At 32.8% G+C, this 18,021-nt stretch overlaps 2 protein-coding genes across 20 annotated transcripts in view; one reads left to right on the top strand and one right to left on the bottom strand.

The window, feature by feature from the left end:
* LOC113519612 (coiled-coil domain-containing protein AGAP005037) overlaps positions 1 to 18,021 on the top strand; it is a 282,821-nt gene that overhangs the window by 154,351 nt on the left and 110,449 nt on the right. For 15 of the 18 annotated variants that reach the window (XR_004224036.2, XR_004224037.2, XM_031911380.2 and 12 more), the window contains 2 exons: positions 6,946 to 7,108; positions 10,093 to 10,161. Coding sequence is in view for 16 of the 18 variants with exons in the window: in XM_031911380.2 (XP_031767240.2) it covers positions 6,946 to 7,108; positions 10,093 to 10,161 (232 nt within the window). In the remaining 2 variants the exon portion in view is untranslated. The remainder of the gene's footprint in view (positions 1 to 6,945; positions 7,109 to 10,092; positions 10,162 to 18,021) is intronic. The other 3 variants (XM_052896596.1, XM_026904782.3, XM_026904830.3) reach the window with 1 other exon arrangement.
* The window catches only part of LOC113519705 (uncharacterized), a 63,927-nt gene continuing 56,429 nt past the window's right edge, over positions 10,524 to 18,021 (bottom strand). For both annotated transcript variants that reach the window (XM_026904883.3, XM_031911390.2), the window contains exons 5-9: positions 16,575 to 16,668; positions 15,774 to 15,867; positions 13,198 to 13,833; positions 12,513 to 12,691; positions 10,524 to 11,185 (exon numbers count right to left, since the gene is read on the bottom strand). In XM_026904883.3, coding sequence (XP_026760684.2) covers positions 11,012 to 11,185; positions 12,513 to 12,691; positions 13,198 to 13,833; positions 15,774 to 15,867; positions 16,575 to 16,668 — 1,177 coding nt within the window. In that variant the 3' untranslated portion in view covers positions 10,524 to 11,011. The remainder of the gene's footprint in view (positions 11,186 to 12,512; positions 12,692 to 13,197; positions 13,834 to 15,773; positions 15,868 to 16,574; positions 16,669 to 18,021) is intronic.

The raw sequence follows: 18,021 nt of genomic DNA, 5'->3' as shown, positions 1-18,021 counted from the left end.
ATAGTACAAATTGGACCTAATCAATGCTTCTAAAAATATCTTCAATCTTACTATAATATCTTATATAATAAACTGTAACAAGACGTTGCTTGTACATAGGCGATATGCGAGAAAAAGATATATGGGGGAGCACAATGGGACCAATATTATATTTATTACATCAGCCGTAAATTGTCCACTGCTCAATATAGGCTTCCTCCATAAGGAGATGGAAACAGATTAGATAACCCGTCATGGTGAATTTACTAGGAATTAAACCAAAGAGAGACTTTGTACAAAAGTCGTTTGCTTGGCTACCTCTGTCCCATTCGTGTTTCTACCGTAAAGTAGTTGTGTTTTCATGGCTGTGTTCCAGTTTGAAGAGTGGGATATGTGACAGAGCAAAGGGTGGTGTTAAATAAAATAATTTATTTCCCCTAATTTTACTAAAAGGAAAGTATACTTTAAAAAATAATGAAACTGCATTCGACTCCTTTAAAAATGTATTAGGAAACAAAGTGGTCGAATATGAAAAAGAAAGAAGACCAACCTACAATAAAATTATTTTATGTACTTCTTAGCACAGCTGCTCTGCTGGCGAAGTGGTTCACGTGATGAGACATTGTATTTACCCTTGAGAATGAGACATTTTATCGCAGTAAAAAGTACGCTATATGGCAACCGAGGTCTTAAGTTTTTATGGCAACCGTCCACAGATGTAGTCCACGTGCAGTTTTATTACATTTTAATTTAATAACTACCGGTTTAAATTACTTGTAATTTGACCTTAAAAGCTTTACTAGTTTAGGAATCAATTCGTGACCCTTAGTCATGAGTAACTGTGACGCAAGCACGAGCCTGACTAAACTAGTCGAGCTTATTCGATCTAATTATACGTAAGTTAAACCAGCAGAATAATATGTGCTTTGCAAATATTTTAACAATAAAATTTTATTACATACCTAGATTCCATTTTCATTCCATTGAAAGTTCTATTGGTTCAATTATAAAAATGGAAAATTTGTTAAGAGCATTTGTATCAAAGCTCACTGAAGTGAGGCAATGTTGATTTTAATCTGTTAAATTTGAAAAAAAAAAAATTGAACAAACAATATTTTAATGAAAATTAATCCTTGGATGTACGTAAGTGCATTTCACAACGGCTGAACTCATTTGGCATTTTTTTTTATGTTTATAATTTGGACAAAATTTGTATGATAGAAAATGTTTGAAACAATCATACGAAAATGTGAAAATGTTGGAGTGAAAAAGCTTTACATAGAAAATTAAGCGAGTAAGTGGGACAGAAAATAATAGGGATACTTTTTATAACATTGACAGAATTCGTGTGAAGTCGAGTTCGGGCAGCTAACTTTTAATATTTCTGATGGATTACGTAAAATATGTACTGACAGTATATTTTTTATCATCATCATCATCATTACTGCTGAACATTGTCCTCCGCCATAGATTTTTTTATTGTTAGGGAGGCAAATGATAGACGTTCCACTTGATGGAAAGCGGCTACCGTCGCCCACGAACATCTGTAACACGAGAGGAATTGCTTGTACGTTGCCAGCTTTTTAAATGTTTTTAAACGGTTTCGTATATATTTCGCTCTCCTATTATACCATGACAGCATAAATCATTCAATATTGTAGCGTACTATAAATTACAAAATATAAAAGCGTCCACATACTAGTGGGTTTTTGAATTCCCTACGTTGATCATTGGTAACCAAAAATTTTCTTTCACCACAATTCGTACCTAGTAACGGTAGACAAACGGCCACAGCCATCAAAGTAAGCGAGCTACTGATAGCAATATTTATAGGGTAATGAATAATTTATCTATAAAAAGTGTTTATGGCTACTTATCGTTATTGCAGTCAAAGTCATTATGTCGTTTGGCTACCAAACAGACATTAGTCCTGGACCATTTGGAGCACCTCATAAATAAAAAAAGCAAAATTTAATGTGGACAGTTATGTCGATTTTTATTCATGAAACCTAACCCCTCCGGCAGTGGCAGTTGAATCTATTGGTGGATATGTTTTCGCTGCCGCATGAGATAGAACAAGAGAATAATATCTAATGTCTTATTCTACTTGACAGATCTAGGATGAATTCGTAAGGACTAGTAAGTTTAGTAATAACCATGCATTATTTAACAAAGGGTGACTGTAAAAAAATCGTTAGCTTGGATACTTCTGTCCCATTCGTGTTTCTACCGTGAAGCAGTCATGTTTACATGGTTGTGTTTCGGTTTTAATGATGGAATATAACAGTAAATTTACAGGGTACAGAGGAATAATACCTTAGTCCTCAGGATGGCAACGATTGGGGGTATCATGGGCAAAACAGTATACTCTATTATGTCCATGGTACTGCTCATGTCTATAGATGACGGTTACCACTTTCCATCAGATGGGCCGTCAACTCGTTTGCCATTCTAAATTGCATAATAAAAAATTATAAACAATTAGTTTTTTGCCTTCTACTTCGAACGTATGGATAGTATATAAGTATTCAGAAGAACTAATAACACGCACCATTTCCAGATGGCCTATCAAAATTAAATATACACCAATTTTTAAGTAAAATCTTCATATATAGACCTGTGAAAATCGTATCCAAATTAGGGCATTAGTTTCTAAGAATTACTTTTTTTTTTATACAACTTAGAATGGCAAACAAGCTGACGGTCTACCTGATGGAAAGTGGTAACCGTCGTCTATAGACATGAGCAGTACCATGGATATAACAGAGTATACTGTTTCGCCCATGATACCCCCCATGCGTTGCCATTCCTGAGGACTCAGGTGTTATTCCTCTGTACCCTGTAAATTCACGTATTTATGTTGTTTTGACTTTTATTTCTCTTATTAAGAATCTTTCTATAATTTTTCTTAAAAATCTTCCATGCACAAACATTGTTGAGTTACAATTTTATTATACTACTAATATAGTAAAATTTTACTAATAGGGTACTATAACGAAAGGGTACTATACCGCAACAATCCAAAACCCACCCATATTATTCAAACTCGACAATTTTTGCCGAGGAAAACGTATAGAAATATGAAAATATTTTTTAAACTTCACAAATACGCGACCCCATGATCACATTACTTTGAAAGGTTCAAACCCTTTACCCTTTCCACCTTGTATACCTACAATTATTATTAACCAGTGTCACAGTATATATTGTCGATGTATATCTACACACACTACATTACGGGCACAATACAATCGCAAAGGTAGAAAAAGTCGATACAATGAATATATAGTTGTATTTCGGTTCCGAGGATATACGGCAGTGAAATTACAGCGTGCAAAGGTATAACAGCATACTCCTCAGGAATGGAAACACGTAAGTGATGCCATGGTTAAGTCGGTTGGTAATTGACATCTATTAATATTAATAAACTTTCAGTTATATTAACTGTTATCAAATTTTTTGTGTTGTGTTACAAATTATGAGATAAGCGAGACAATATGCGCAAAACATAACTTTCTAACATACTGATATATATAAAATTAAGGAGTTTATAAATAAATAAAATGTATCAAAATCATCTTCTCTTCTTGTATTTCAATCGAAATATTGTACGTTTTTCAATTCGTATGACTTTTAGTCAATATAATTGCAGTTTTTAAAAAATCCTCATTTACTTTGACGACACGCACCGAGCTCTACAATTTACAGGTCGACAAAACAGGGCATATATCCTGCAATAACTACATTTCCTACTTCCCGGATATCGGGCGCTAGTTCTGTTGATTTTACGTGAAATATAGCTAGATAGATAACTTTTGCGCAATTTTGTCACGGCCCCACAAAGGGGCGGATGACAGGGCAACGGGTAGCTATGAGTACTGTTTCATTATTTGCTATACGTAAAGTGCGCTTGACGAAACTGTTGCATTTCTAGGTATATTATGATTCTGTAGTTTCACTTTTGTCAATTGCATATTTGGCAAGTACAATATGATTTTCGATATTATAATAACCTACTGGTAGGCAGAATTCTCTTCCTATTAGAACATAATTTGGCTTAAATACTCTGCCATCTAAATATATACTTTTACATAGAGATTTCTTGTAATAATATGTTATGTTTTGTTCCTTTAAACGGGTCTTGTTGTAAAATGAGATTAAAGGAAGTGATGACACAACCTGCTTAATCACCATGACGATGTCATATGTTATAGTTTAAAACAGTTGAACCATAATATAGAGATAGATCTTAAGACGCCAAATTTTCTCATTAAATTGTTTTATTTTAATAAAAACATTCAGTCGAATATAAGAACATAATTATGAATTACTTTGCCATTTATTTTTACCAATTTCCTTCATCATTTGCAAGTTTGTTGAAAGGGAAACCTTTCTATGTTAAATTAATAGCCCTTTTATCATTCACTTTCCCTTGATGACAATTATGTAAATCTTTGGTTGTACACAATAATAAATAAAGTATAAATAGAAATAAGTATAATTGTACTTCATAGTCTGTTGACTTCATAATGAAGGAACTTCTCTATTCTACTATTTATGTTATATTTCCATAAAATCTATTTTAAATATTCTTTTTAAAACAAAATTTGCTGACGTATTTGCTCCATGAAAATATTGTCAAGACTCCAAAATACTTTATGTTGAACTTTTAAACATTGTCAAGTATTTATTGTATTATTAAATCAAAATTAAACATCGTACTCAATTTCGTTACCCAATGTCTCCATTCATACACCAATATTGAGGTGTCCCATATACATCGTCTCATATCAGTTAAACTCCATAAATTATTAAACATGTTACTTTCCTACATGTCAGTTCGCTATTCTGCTGTTTTCTCGCCTAAAACAAAAATATCTCGTCACAAGGCCGTTGTCACTACGGGCCGCTGGGCCGTGCCATATTAGATTATAAACATTGCCCCATAAAGTTCAGTTTTATGTGGGTTACAGTTTGTTTTCTTGAACACTGCTTCACCCATCGATGAGTTTTATGTGTAATACCTATTAATAATTGTGTTTAGTGAGGTGACGAGGGACGTTGGAGAAATTACAACCTGTGTAGATGGAGCAAAATATGGAATTTGATTGTAAATAATTGTCAGGACTAAACCTTTTATGTTTTTATATGTTATAGAGCCACGTTTATTGGGATTGCCTTATATTTTTATACGTAATATAGAAACGTATTCAATAATGTAGTTCTTAGTGTTAATTCATATATTTTAGCGTAATCTTTACTTTAAATGACGTGATGACTTTAAAAATGAAATCTTGGAAGAAAAGATATAAGAAAAAAGAGGAAAAGAAAGACCAAGAAATAACTAATTAATAGAATGGGCTAAGGAAAAGCTAGGAGTCATGTATCGTATAAGAAGGTCAAAAAAATGGCCTAGAAAAGACTCAGTTGTAAAAGGATTAGTAGCTCCGATAAGAAAAAACCCTTCAAAGAAACTTACCTTAGAAATTATTAAAATTCCACTGCTAGACTTGCTCTTTCTAAATAGGAGGAGAATAATGTCTAATCTAGTATTCTTAGGCGGGTAGCTTCATTTAATAACTGGGTAGTTGAATTAAGTTTGCTATCTCAAAACTTCGTCATTTACAAATTAATTTGGAAAATTCTACTATATATATATATATATATATATATATATATATATATATATATATATATATAGATAGATAGATATACTTTCAGATTGTATAGTTTTAAATCAAAATTACTGCTTTTACCTTTTGATTGAAGTCGGTTTTTTTTGTGAATAAAAGCCTACTTGTGTTTCACTGTTAAATAACTTTATTTTACAAGTACTAAATACAAGCTATTACATTTTAAAATCAAAACTTGACTGCACTGTCACTGACATTGAAATGTCGTATTTAAACAACTTCTTTGAGTATCATTTAGCACAAGTCAGTTTTTGATCCAACGTCACTTCATAAAGGATCCAGCGATAACAATGTTTCCTAAGTTTGATTTATTATGTATTTTTTTTAATCTGACTCATACTTTGTTTTATCAACCTTAGATTATATGGATAGAAAGTCTCCATACAAATGCTTCGCTAAAAACAAGTCAACTTTTTTATTCATATCTGGTGGTGAGTAGGGTTACCATCATTATATTAGCCGTAAACTGTCCACTGCTGAACATAGCCTCTCCCATAAGAGGGGGTTTTGCCAGTAACGGCTCTGATGTGCCTGAATTGTCTCATATGTGATAATACGCAAGTTTTGTTCAATTAACTTTTTATTTTATTCATAAATTACACAAAACTTTTAGTATAGCCTTTACTTTAGGCATACTTTTAATGAATTAATAATAATGATGAATAATTTTTTTAATATTAATTTTTGTCGTAAAACGATAAAAAAGAAATTGGGAAAAATATTTACTTATATATATATTTATTTAAAAAATAGATCGGACTTGCCCGATATGCACACAAAATTTCATAAAAATCAGTAAAGCCGTTTCGGAACAGTTTGGTAACAAACACCGCGACACGAGAATTTTATACATTAGATGTACTTAAATACATATACAAATATATACCCACCTACATATATACATAAAACACAAAGTTATAAAATTTTTAAGGTATGTAAATTACGATGATGACAACTTGCTCATATCATCATTATCATCATCATATTAGTTTTTAACTGTCCACTGCTCAATATAAGCCAGTAGTTGCCATACTTGGCAAGCGAATTGGCAACCGCAGTTACGGTTTAGAGATGTTTTAAAAGGGACACTACTGCCCATCCCTCGTCGGGAGGGACGAGCGATGGGCAACAGCGTCCCTTTATCGGCTCCTAGTCGGCTCCTTAGTCGGCTCTTACAACAGCCAAGGAAAAGGAAAGGGTAGCCTATTCTATGCAAGGACCACACGGCCAACTTGCTCATATAAAAGTCTTTAAATTATTTTTTTGTTTTCAGGGCCCATCTTCGTGACATACGAGACCGATCCGTGTTACGCCTGTTCGAGGCAACGGACATAGGCGGCGGCGCGTTCCCTGGCGCGGTAGGCGTCGGCTCGCTCGCCATGCCGCCCGCAGCATGCTCTGGTCCCTCCAGTTGGGACCAGGTTAGTAACTACAACGTTAGTATAAATGTAATGTGTGGTGTCCGTTTGCTGCTATTATGCAAAAGAAATGTAAATTTGACAAGAGTAATGTCAGATATTACGCAGTGTTATTATAAAGCGCTTTACATTCACGTCGTTAAATCGACGAAGTGTTTTCAATATACCATTTCATTTCTGTATGCCATCTTATCTAATTTGGAAAGTTTTCTTTAGATTTTAATGCATCTGCTTGTATTGATCTAAGCTTTTGATCATTATGTATTTATTTATTTAATTATATATATTTAAGTATACAGGATGAAATAGAAATCCTTAGCGGTGTGTAAAACTAATAATCTACTCATATAGAACATTTTACGACAAAATTTCATAAAGAAAATTTCTAAAAAAAAATATTGAATCTTCTGTAGTAACTCAGTAGTTGAATATGCCGTGTTAGATGGGAGACTCAAAACGTTTTGTATTTTTCGACCCACGCTTCTTTGATGAATGTGTTTAGATTCATCAAAGAAACGTGGGTCGTTGAAAATGTGTGTAGAATACTCCCGTAAAATGATGCTTCATTCTATTATATACCAGTTGATTAATGCTCATGTTATTAGAGTTTGCGTAATTCGAGGCTAGATGGCGTTGTATGATTTGTCCAAGGCTATTTCACTAGCGGACATGATAGGCATTATCTTATCCCAATTCTAGTTTCTTCCACCTAAAAATCACAATGGAAATCTATAAAAGTAGCCGTGTTTCAAAGATACGCTTTAATGAATAGTATTTATCTCTATTTGTTTATAAACATACTGTGTTATACCCGCAACTTCGTCCATCTTATCAAGATATGTTCATTAGCCAGGATAAAAAGTAGCTTCTGTCTTTTTTTATTACGTATATAATACGTGTTTACTACATTTTATAATTAAGCCGCTAAGCCAACAAAAGTAACAAAGGAACACACAAATAAACTCACTTTCACATTTGTAATATTAGTAAGTTTCGCTGAGATATATTTTCGTAATATTCTGTAAATTTAACAAACACACTCATTGTCCCCCTTAGAAATCTAATAACACAGCCATTTGACACCTATTATTATTACCTACATACCCTAATTCTTTTACTGAAAATAAAAAATCCACGCATTGAAGAAAAATAGCTATATATAAAAGAAAATAATTAGCTAAAGTAAACGTAGCAATACAGTATCTTGTTTATAAAAATCAATCACTAATAGCCATTTAATTTCAAATCCACAAAAATGACAATACAGTTTACAAATCGAGTCAACCTTAACCCAATTATTTGGGGTCGGCGAATTTTGTTTTCCTCTTTCATTCACTTTTATTTGCTGTTACTTAAATATTTATTCCCTTTCTGGCCACAATAATCTTGAACACAATCCACTCTTTTTCTTCTAAGTCTTCCTCTACCCTCATCACAAGCACATTCATAATAAACTGAATTAATTTATATATATATGTAAGAGGAACGTGTAACACGACGTTAATTAAATACGCACACTTCATCAATACTTCATTCATAATAATTAAGCTATCATTTCAACTAATAATATTATTATATTAGTGTTCATGTAACTATATTAATAACACATTACGAGTGTGTGCATGTGAGTTTTACTTCTACATGCTCAGAGCAAGAGTATTTTGCTTCTCGTGTCTTAATATGATTTAGACGTAAGGGTTCATGTAATGAATAGCATTATGTACAATAATTAAGGTATACTCGAATGCAAGAGATACATATACATTTAGTATTTATTTAGTTATTTTCTATTAATCAAACGTCAATTTGTATAAATAAGCCGTAATATGGACATATCACAACATGGTCTTATAGTATTAAAATAAGCATAGCAAGATATAACTCGATATACGTAAATACGAGTAACTTTTTAATACTTACGTATGTAGGTGCCTACAATATGTAGAACATGGCCAGACCAATACAAATAGACGCGCTCATAAATATGTATCATGCGGATACAGAACCTCGGCCATCAGAAGGTTAGCCTTACACAGCTGTGGTCTTATTTTTGAAAAATCATGCAAATATTTAAGAATAACAGACGAATAACACTATTTATTTCTGACAAATGCACCTATCACGCATCCATTTGTAACTATCGTAAAAGAAAAATGTATCTTTTGCCAATTGACTTGAGGATTGATGAGAGAAAATCATTCATTAATCTACCTGTAGATCGAGGAAGAGAACATCCACCTGTTGATTGAGAAGCATGTCAAGCCAAACTGTTAATTTTAATACACGAAGTATATAACTTATAATATGAAATGAAAAAACAAATGATATAAATAAACAATATTAGTAAATAAATATTAACCTTTTCAAGGATAATAATAAACTCTTTATTGCGCACAGTAGAGATGTATACAAGGAGTATTTATACAGAATGTGCATATACAAAAGGCTAAAAGCTAAAAGCAATCTCTTACAGACAACCTGGGACAACCAAGATAAAGATTCAAAACGTATAAAATTATAAATACCCCTGAGAGTGATGTTTCTAAAGCAGTAGGCTATATAACAGTTATAGAATATGATCCAAAATATTTGTACGCCCAGTCTTGATAATTTAAATTTTACTCATCAATGTCAAGGTTATTTCGACTAATCTCCTAACATTCTGGGTCTCTAGGGAGCTAAACTAAATTACAATTTCGTACTAAACTATAGAACCGTTATGTACAAATTATCACAAACATTTCAATAATTCAGTTCAATAATTTATCGAATTACACATATGAATGAGTTGTCATGAAACTCGTATTAACCGACGAACCATTTACGAGCGAATCCTTTGCCGCTTCCGGCTTGACATTATCCTATTCATTTGGAAGTTTTCTGTATTTTTCTCGAGGGATTTCCTTTACAAATTGTAAAAGTAACGAACACATTCGAACTTGGAAGAATGTTTATGTTTTCTGTTTATTCGTGTGTAATTTAATTCATGTTTTTGTTCATAGGATCAAAGCTACTTCAGCGAGCCTGAGATCGATTCGGAATATCACCACCAACACGTTCACAAATCAAAGGTAAGTGCTCAAAAATCTAATCATTTTAATATATAACTAACACTGTTTTTAGCGTACTTAATTAATATTTAAAAAATAAAACTGATTTTATTCCCTTTACTGTAAAGTTAGATATTATAAATTACCTCTAAGTAGTATAAAAATAAGTTGTTGACCGCGTCTACCAATTTATGTGCTTACTTCTAAATTAGGCGACGGATTTTTAATACAGATTTCACTGTATTTTACATAATTTTGTTTACCGAAGTTTTGTACGTATTATTTGTATTTGTGTAGATCTAAGACTTATTAATCAAAGTTTTATTAATGTTTAAATAAAACGCGTTATATATATTTTTTATTTATTTATAAAAATGGTAACAAATTGGTAAGGTGATCTTAAAACTAACATTAAAACGCAATATAAGTAACCATTTCAACATAGACACCTATGACTATAATAAATAACGTAACTCGCAATGGCAAGTTCATAATAATCGAATGTAAATGACTAATTTCACAAACAAATAATCACGACAATCCTGGACATTTGTTTAAACTAGCAGCCTCTGTGTATTATAAAGGTATTTCTAATGTAACATTAGATAATAATAAATTTAATGCAACTATTTTGTCTACTGTTCTATTACGTAGACGCTAGTTAAAACATTCACTAATATCCTTATTAATCTACGGTTTCTAAATCTACAAATTAGCTTAAAGTATATTTTAAAAATCAAGTCGTATGTATGTAATTTTTTTCTGTCATGGAAACTGGAAGTTCCTCTGCAATGAACGTTGCTTTTGAGCTTCTAATAAAAATAGTTTACACATTCAAAATGTTAATCGTCGTGGTAACAATGTATTAGAGTTAGAACGCTTTGCAGATAGGCAAACCCTTGTAATAGTGGGCACCGTTGTAGAGCTTCTTAGGCGTAGACCTCCATGAGAGGATAAGTGCCTTCTGGAATGGCTCCGGTGCGCAACCGCTGCAAACTTGCATGACAGCCTTTACCTCGGCTTCTGCTGGTTCTCTTTCATCACCCTGAAATACAATAAACAGATGTCCCTATTCTACTTCAACTGTACTTTTTATTCAAACTTATCTATATTTATGGATGTAATCTCTATTTGACAGATGCATTAAATTTGTCGCATTATCCGTGATGAGCTCACCACTATCTCTTGTATTAACTACAATCTTTTGTTAATAGTGTTGTTTTAATAGATAGTAATGGAATGGTACTCCCACCTGCGCTAGCGGAATACGCTAGTGGGTCAGTAGTAAGGGATGATAGGTAAGAATGAAAAATCAGGCCAGTCAGCCCATCGTGATAAATACACCTAGAATTCATCACTATGTTTTCCGTGAGGGGCCTCATGCAGGTCGTCCTGACAGGTTATATTAATGGTACTGCTAACATTATCCGTTAACTATCCATCCGTATTACTAATCCGTATCACTAATTATTCATATTACTAACAGTTTCTTTTACCCCCTGTTAAGTGTTATCTAACATGAGATAATAAAACAGAAATTTAAATTGATTAAAGTTTCTGAATTTAACCAGATTTGAAGTTATAAACTCTCTATATAAAACAATAAGTCGAGGTTTTACCATTTATTATTTAGATTGTTTTATGAAACGTAATAAAAAATGAACTGCGTTTGTATAAAATCGTATAGTCATAAGATTAATAAAATGTTAGCTTTCCGGAATAACAAAGTTAACGCACACAGACTGCTACGTAACTTTTTGAAAGCTTTTTGTCAGTCCCTTATTTTAGCGCTTCCATTAACTGCAATAGAATGTTAATTTAATCGTAGCCTCTGTTACTCTAAATAACAATAGTCAACCAATCATTGCCAAATCTTTATAGTTATTGGGTGTTACCTGATAGAATCGATAAGCTTGTGATAAACTCGGGCTGTTTAAAAGAAAGTAAACTTTCTCAAGAATCTCGGATAATAGATTTATTTTCCACGCCTAGATTACGCGCTCCCCGATTACCTATCTCGCAAACAGTTTACGATTGCCGAAAAATGCTCGATATTTGCTGTCTATCTTTATTCTTACATGTTTTCTAGTACTTAAAAACAATCGGCGAGCAAACTTTGGTGCAGACTCTGCAAAGTGATTTACAAGCTACTCTTAAATTTGCTGTTATGAATTAGTTCTATCGCTCACCAATATATCGCTAATAGTGTTGTTTGTTACAAACTTTAGAAATATTTATTTAAGTCAACCAGAAAATAGGAAGTAATCATGTTCGTGGAGTTTTTACTGTTATAGGTATTCAGCCCCCAGAAGAGTTATAGCATAGGCCAGTTTGTTGAATATTTATGCGAGTGAGAGTATAATTTCAATTACCGTTTGTTTCTGTAAATTTTGCACCGGTAGATTTCCAACAACACCAGCGAGTCCTTTCAGGAGAGAGTCTTGGAACAATTCGTCTTCCTTTTCGTCATTTCCCAGTTCAGGACTCAGTAGTGCTTCGTCGACGATGGAACCATCGGATAAAGCTACCAGACCCCGCTTGTCTTTCTTTGCTACAAAAAAAAAAAGATAATTATTTTATAGCCGGCGGTGTTTTGTGTCATGGAGACTTATGTATACGAATAAAGTTTTCCGATCCTGGCTTAAGCCAGGCCTATAAAACATTATTTGATGTCATAAAAATAAATTTGCATTTGTACACACAGTTTAATGTACTTATATAGCACACATGCCGATAATAATTTCCTTCATAACTTTTTCATATTCGTCTCATACAATAAAATGAATATGCTCACGACTATAATCCCGCATCGGACATGCGGAAGTATTTCACCGACTTTTCCGACTATTGTGTACAGTAACACATATCTCAGTGAACACATTCAAATCCTATGGAACGTGAATGGAAGCAAGCCTACCATTTTCTCTCGGATTTATTAAATTATTTTCATGGGATATTTGACCATAAATTTCAATAAGCAATTTTATTATGATCATTTTCATATTAAGTGTAGGTAAGTCACTATTAATAAAAATGCACAATTTTATGAGATTTTACCTGATTTAGTTTCCTGCTCCAATTCCTTCTCAGGGTTGTCCCTTTTATCACGCTTTTTGGATTGCCTCTTATAAATGTTGTGTGAAACTGAGTCATCGATATATTGCACATTAGCTGGATTCAATAAAGACCCTGATAGTAATACAGTAGTGCCTTTAGATGGGCCTAGTGATTGAGCTTGGACGTACTGTGTAGCTGGTCTTGAAGATTGTCCTACTGGTATGGTCAGTAACGGAAGCTGAACAGCTCCAGATTGGTCACTACTAGGTATTTGCTGGATGCTGTTAATAAGTTGTTCGGACAATATCCTGTTACCCAACTGTCCGTTGATGTACGGCTGTTGAATTTGAATACCGTTGGACAATTGCACGGAGATCATTTGTTGTTGTACACCAGCCAAGTTCAAGTTGGGAGCTTTTTGTATCTGTCCTCCGATCAAAAAGTTGCCGTTTCCGATGGGAGTAGCTTGGGGTGGTGGCGGTTCAGTGATCGGTTCTGTCGAAGACTCCACCGGCGTGCCGTCATGTTTAAAATGATGAGCGTGGTGGTGCTTATGATCTTTGTGGGCTTTGCCTGCTGTCAAGGCGACGTGGTACAATTGTAGCATTGTTATCTCCCCCATGAAGCCGGATTCCTCTGTAATTGTTTAAAATATAATAGTTTATAATACTATCTTATTTCAACCTCCTACTTTGATGGCAAAACCGCATACACATGATTACTTATCTAGACTTTTTATGTGACTATTTATTACCATTTTCATGACGGCCTTTTAATGTCCTATTGCAGGGAACGGGGAGAAAAAGTGATCGATAGTAATGGGAATCTAATAACCCTATTGCTAGCAATAAGCCTCGATCTTCAATGAGATTTCTCCTGGAAACCATCGTGGTTAATTCTTGTAAAATTCATCACAATGGGATTCATAACAGACCTGCTTTAATCCTCACCTATCATCCTATGATAGGCGAGGATTACGCCAGCGTATACCGATAGCGCAGGCTGGATTACCATTCCATTCTCATCCATAAATAAAAAAAAATTACAGTGAACGAGTCTCTCTCGAGATTTCTTCTCGTGCCTTGGTGTATTGTGCTTGGTTCTTATAATGACCTGTTATCCTGAGAATGAAAATAATAATAATAATTCACTTGTATTTTTATTTCATCATTACATAGAAAAATTGAGAGTATTTCTATATCTTAGATTATATAAATAGTATCTCCATACAAATGCTTCAAGAAAAGCGTGTCAACTGTTTCAGACAATTTTGCGTGATAAACAGTTATGAGTGATTATTTCATAACTTTTATATTTATTTTATCTTATTAATTCTGCACCTTTTTAATGTGCACAAACTCATTTTATTTATTAAATAATTGAATACAGATACGTCAAGATACATTACGTGCGTAAATATAGAACACTACTAAAAAATCGAGTCAGCTAATTGAAAAATTTGTTAACAAAAAGTTGACCCGTTTTTGAGACTCTATTCAATCTAAGTTCTATATATTTTTGAAATAATGGTATTATAGTATTATTATGTATTTACAAGTACCCTTATCAGATTTTATTATATTATACACATTTAATGCCCATAAAAAATCTTATATAAATAACCCTCTTTCCCTCGACCCTTATTTCTGCAAAGTCAGCATAAATCACTGATAAATAATGGAAACACCCGAGTCCTTAGGAGTAGCAATGTGTTATAGGTGACATAAGTGAAAAAGTATAATTGATTTTCTAATCGTTCAAAGCAATTATTAAGCTTTGGTGCTAAGAGCTAATAAACAAACTTATTTTCGCATTTATAATATTAATAAGGATTATGTTGCATAAGAGTATTATTTTTTATACAAGTGAGAATGGCAAGCAATCTAACGACCCATCTGATGGAAAGTAATCATGCTCGCTTGATTAGTATACTATGTATAGAGTTATTATAATTATATCATAAACTCTTCTCTATTCGCAATCTTTTTGCATTCATATATATATATATATATATATATATATATATATATATATATATATATATATATATATATAATTTAAGTTAAAAACTAGTAACACATTACAATATTATAAATTATAACTATTCTTCGCCTACCACTGCCTACTCTTGCATTGCGTCATGCGTTTGATTGCATTAATTTATTGTGATCGTGCAGTCGTGTTTTCATAGCTGTTTTTTCGTTTGAAGAATAGGATATGGCAGTGGATTTACAGAGTACAGAGGAATAACCCTTTAGTCCTCAGGAATGGTAACATATGGGGGGTATCATGGGCGAAACAGTATACTCTGTTATGCCCATGGTACTGCTCATGTATATAAGCGACGGATACCACTCTCCATCAGATGGGCTGTCAGCTTGTTTGCTATTCTAAGTTACATAAAAAGGCACTAATTCAAATAAAAGATAACTCTAAATTCCATACCGAAGCACTTGGCCATCGTGGTAATAATAAATCGATATTCTATTTTAAAAGACGAGACTAACGCTAATGAGTTGTTACTGATATTGTTGACTTAAAAATTTTGTAAATAAAAAAAAGGAATAACAACTTACTGATGACGGGCTGTAAACCATCTTTATTGTACAACAAAGATTGATCTTGTCCAGTCACAGCGACACCTCCGCCTTTTATAATATGACCGACAAGCTGTGAATATAAATAAATACATATGAAAATTTCATACAGAAATAGTGCTGTAATTTGTATGGCATGTAGGGATGTTGTTTTTATTTTTAAGGAAAAAAGCAATTAAAACTTTTCCAAGTTCGCATAACACATAAAACTTTTCCACGTTCGCATAACACATATGTTTCGTTTAAAATAAAATTTTATTTTGAGTAAAATATAAATCTCCTTTTATTAGCAAAACGATCAAAACTTTATTTAATGAAAGTTTTTTTATGGATGAAAATAACGATATAGTAGCAGATTGGATTAATTAACTTAATGACTAATTACTTTACTTATATTTTAAATATGGAAGTGAGTGGCTTATTGCCTCTTGACATTTTAACGGCTCAACTAATTGTGATGAAATTTGGGAGGTATATACAGAAGTACATGAGATAAAGAAGACATAGTTTGCTTTTTATTTCGATCAATCAATATATATCCGTCACATAGATGAATTCGCTGGTAAAAATTAATTATAAATAAACAAGTATAAATCTTTTGTATGTAGTAGTAATATTACTATTTAGTAAGTATCAAATTCTTATCTCTTCTCGACAGATGCGACTTTTAAAAATTTAAGATTCTTTGAAGGAATAGGTGTATTTATATTAAATTAGGGTTTAAATTATTTATTGAAAATATTAAATAATAATTATTGAAAATTGTTGTATCTTACTTACCCTGTTGTGGAAGCCTCGTCCCACTCTCTCAGCGTTCACCCAAATCTGCCACTCGCCAGTCTTCCCGTTCCATGATTGACACGAGTGGTACCATCTATGAATAAAAAAAATAATTGAATTCTCCAAAAAGTTCCTCTTGCGTTAACGTTTTATCCAGAACTCGAAATTACATTTTCCTCGTCTCAGATAGAATTGGACAATTTTGGATCCAACAAATTAATTATAACTTACAACTATTTCAATAATTATCTCATGATGTCTTAAAATACGATTAGAGTACAAAGATATACCAGTGCAGAAGAAAAAAAACCTCAGTATGATTTAGGCTAACATGAAAAACTATTACAATTATCAAAAAACTTATACGAGAAAAATCGTCTGCTTTGGGTAATTCTGTTCTACTCTTATTTCTTTCAGATTGAAGTATATGGTTGAGTAAGATATCACAGTAATGTTACAAAAATGGAGGCCATTATCCAATACTAACACAAGCATAATGTGACACAATAACATGTGTATACATAGTGTAGTTTATGATGTCCATGATGTTGTTCCTGTTTATATGTAACCATTACTACTTTCCATCAAATGAACTGTCAGTATATTGCCATTTTAAATCGCACAAAATAATCATCATCGTATCAGCCTTTAACTGTCCACTGCTGAACATACGCCTCCCCCTTGGGGGGTTTTGCCTTGTTTTGATTGGCAACTGCAATCAAGCTTTCGAGATGTTTTAAGAGGGACGCTGCTTCCCATCCCTCGCCCTCCCTTAGGCCGCTCTTACGACACCCACGGGAAAGGAAGGGGTGGACTATTCTGTACTGGGATCACACGGCGAAAAATAAAAAACAATTCCTCCACATTCTAAATAGCTCTCTACGAGTATTTCGTGAATTCGATGTTCATATGTAGTTTTAATATTTGCATGCCTAATTATGGCGAATTATGAGGACTTATACTTATTGTAACATCTATACACTTACCATGTTTCTTGTAAATAAATAAATATATATATAAATAAAAAATAAATAAATAAATATATCGTCGAACGGTTTCTTCTTTTATGAAATTCGGTGAAAAAATATATAAATTAAATTAGGTCAGCTACTAACTGACTGTTCAAGTTGAGGTCTAAACAACGTTTGCAAAACCACCGAGCTACACGAAAACTACGAGTAATTACTTGATGTTGACTGCTATGCTTTTCATTTCGTATATGAATACGAAATAAAAAGTGTACTTATACAAAATGTGAACTTGAGTTCACATGTTGTAAAGTGGATTTTTCTGTGTAAAAAAAGAGACTGCAATCGTAACAAAACACAATGAGATACGAAATATTTACCAGATTGGATTGAAAATATTTTAATTTACGAGCATGACAAGGAATCGTGTATCTGAAAATATATTTCGCAACAAATACGCGAGTGAACCCTATAGATTA

This window comes from Galleria mellonella, unplaced genomic scaffold (assembly GCF_026898425.1).
Source record: "Galleria mellonella isolate WM207_F2 unplaced genomic scaffold, CSIRO_AGI_GalMel_v1 utg33, whole genome shotgun sequence".
In the NCBI taxonomy this organism is placed as follows: Eukaryota; Metazoa; Arthropoda; class Insecta; order Lepidoptera; family Pyralidae; genus Galleria; species Galleria mellonella.
The sequence above is the reverse complement of the archived record's forward strand: the minus strand, read 5'-3'. Positions and strand labels throughout refer to the sequence as shown.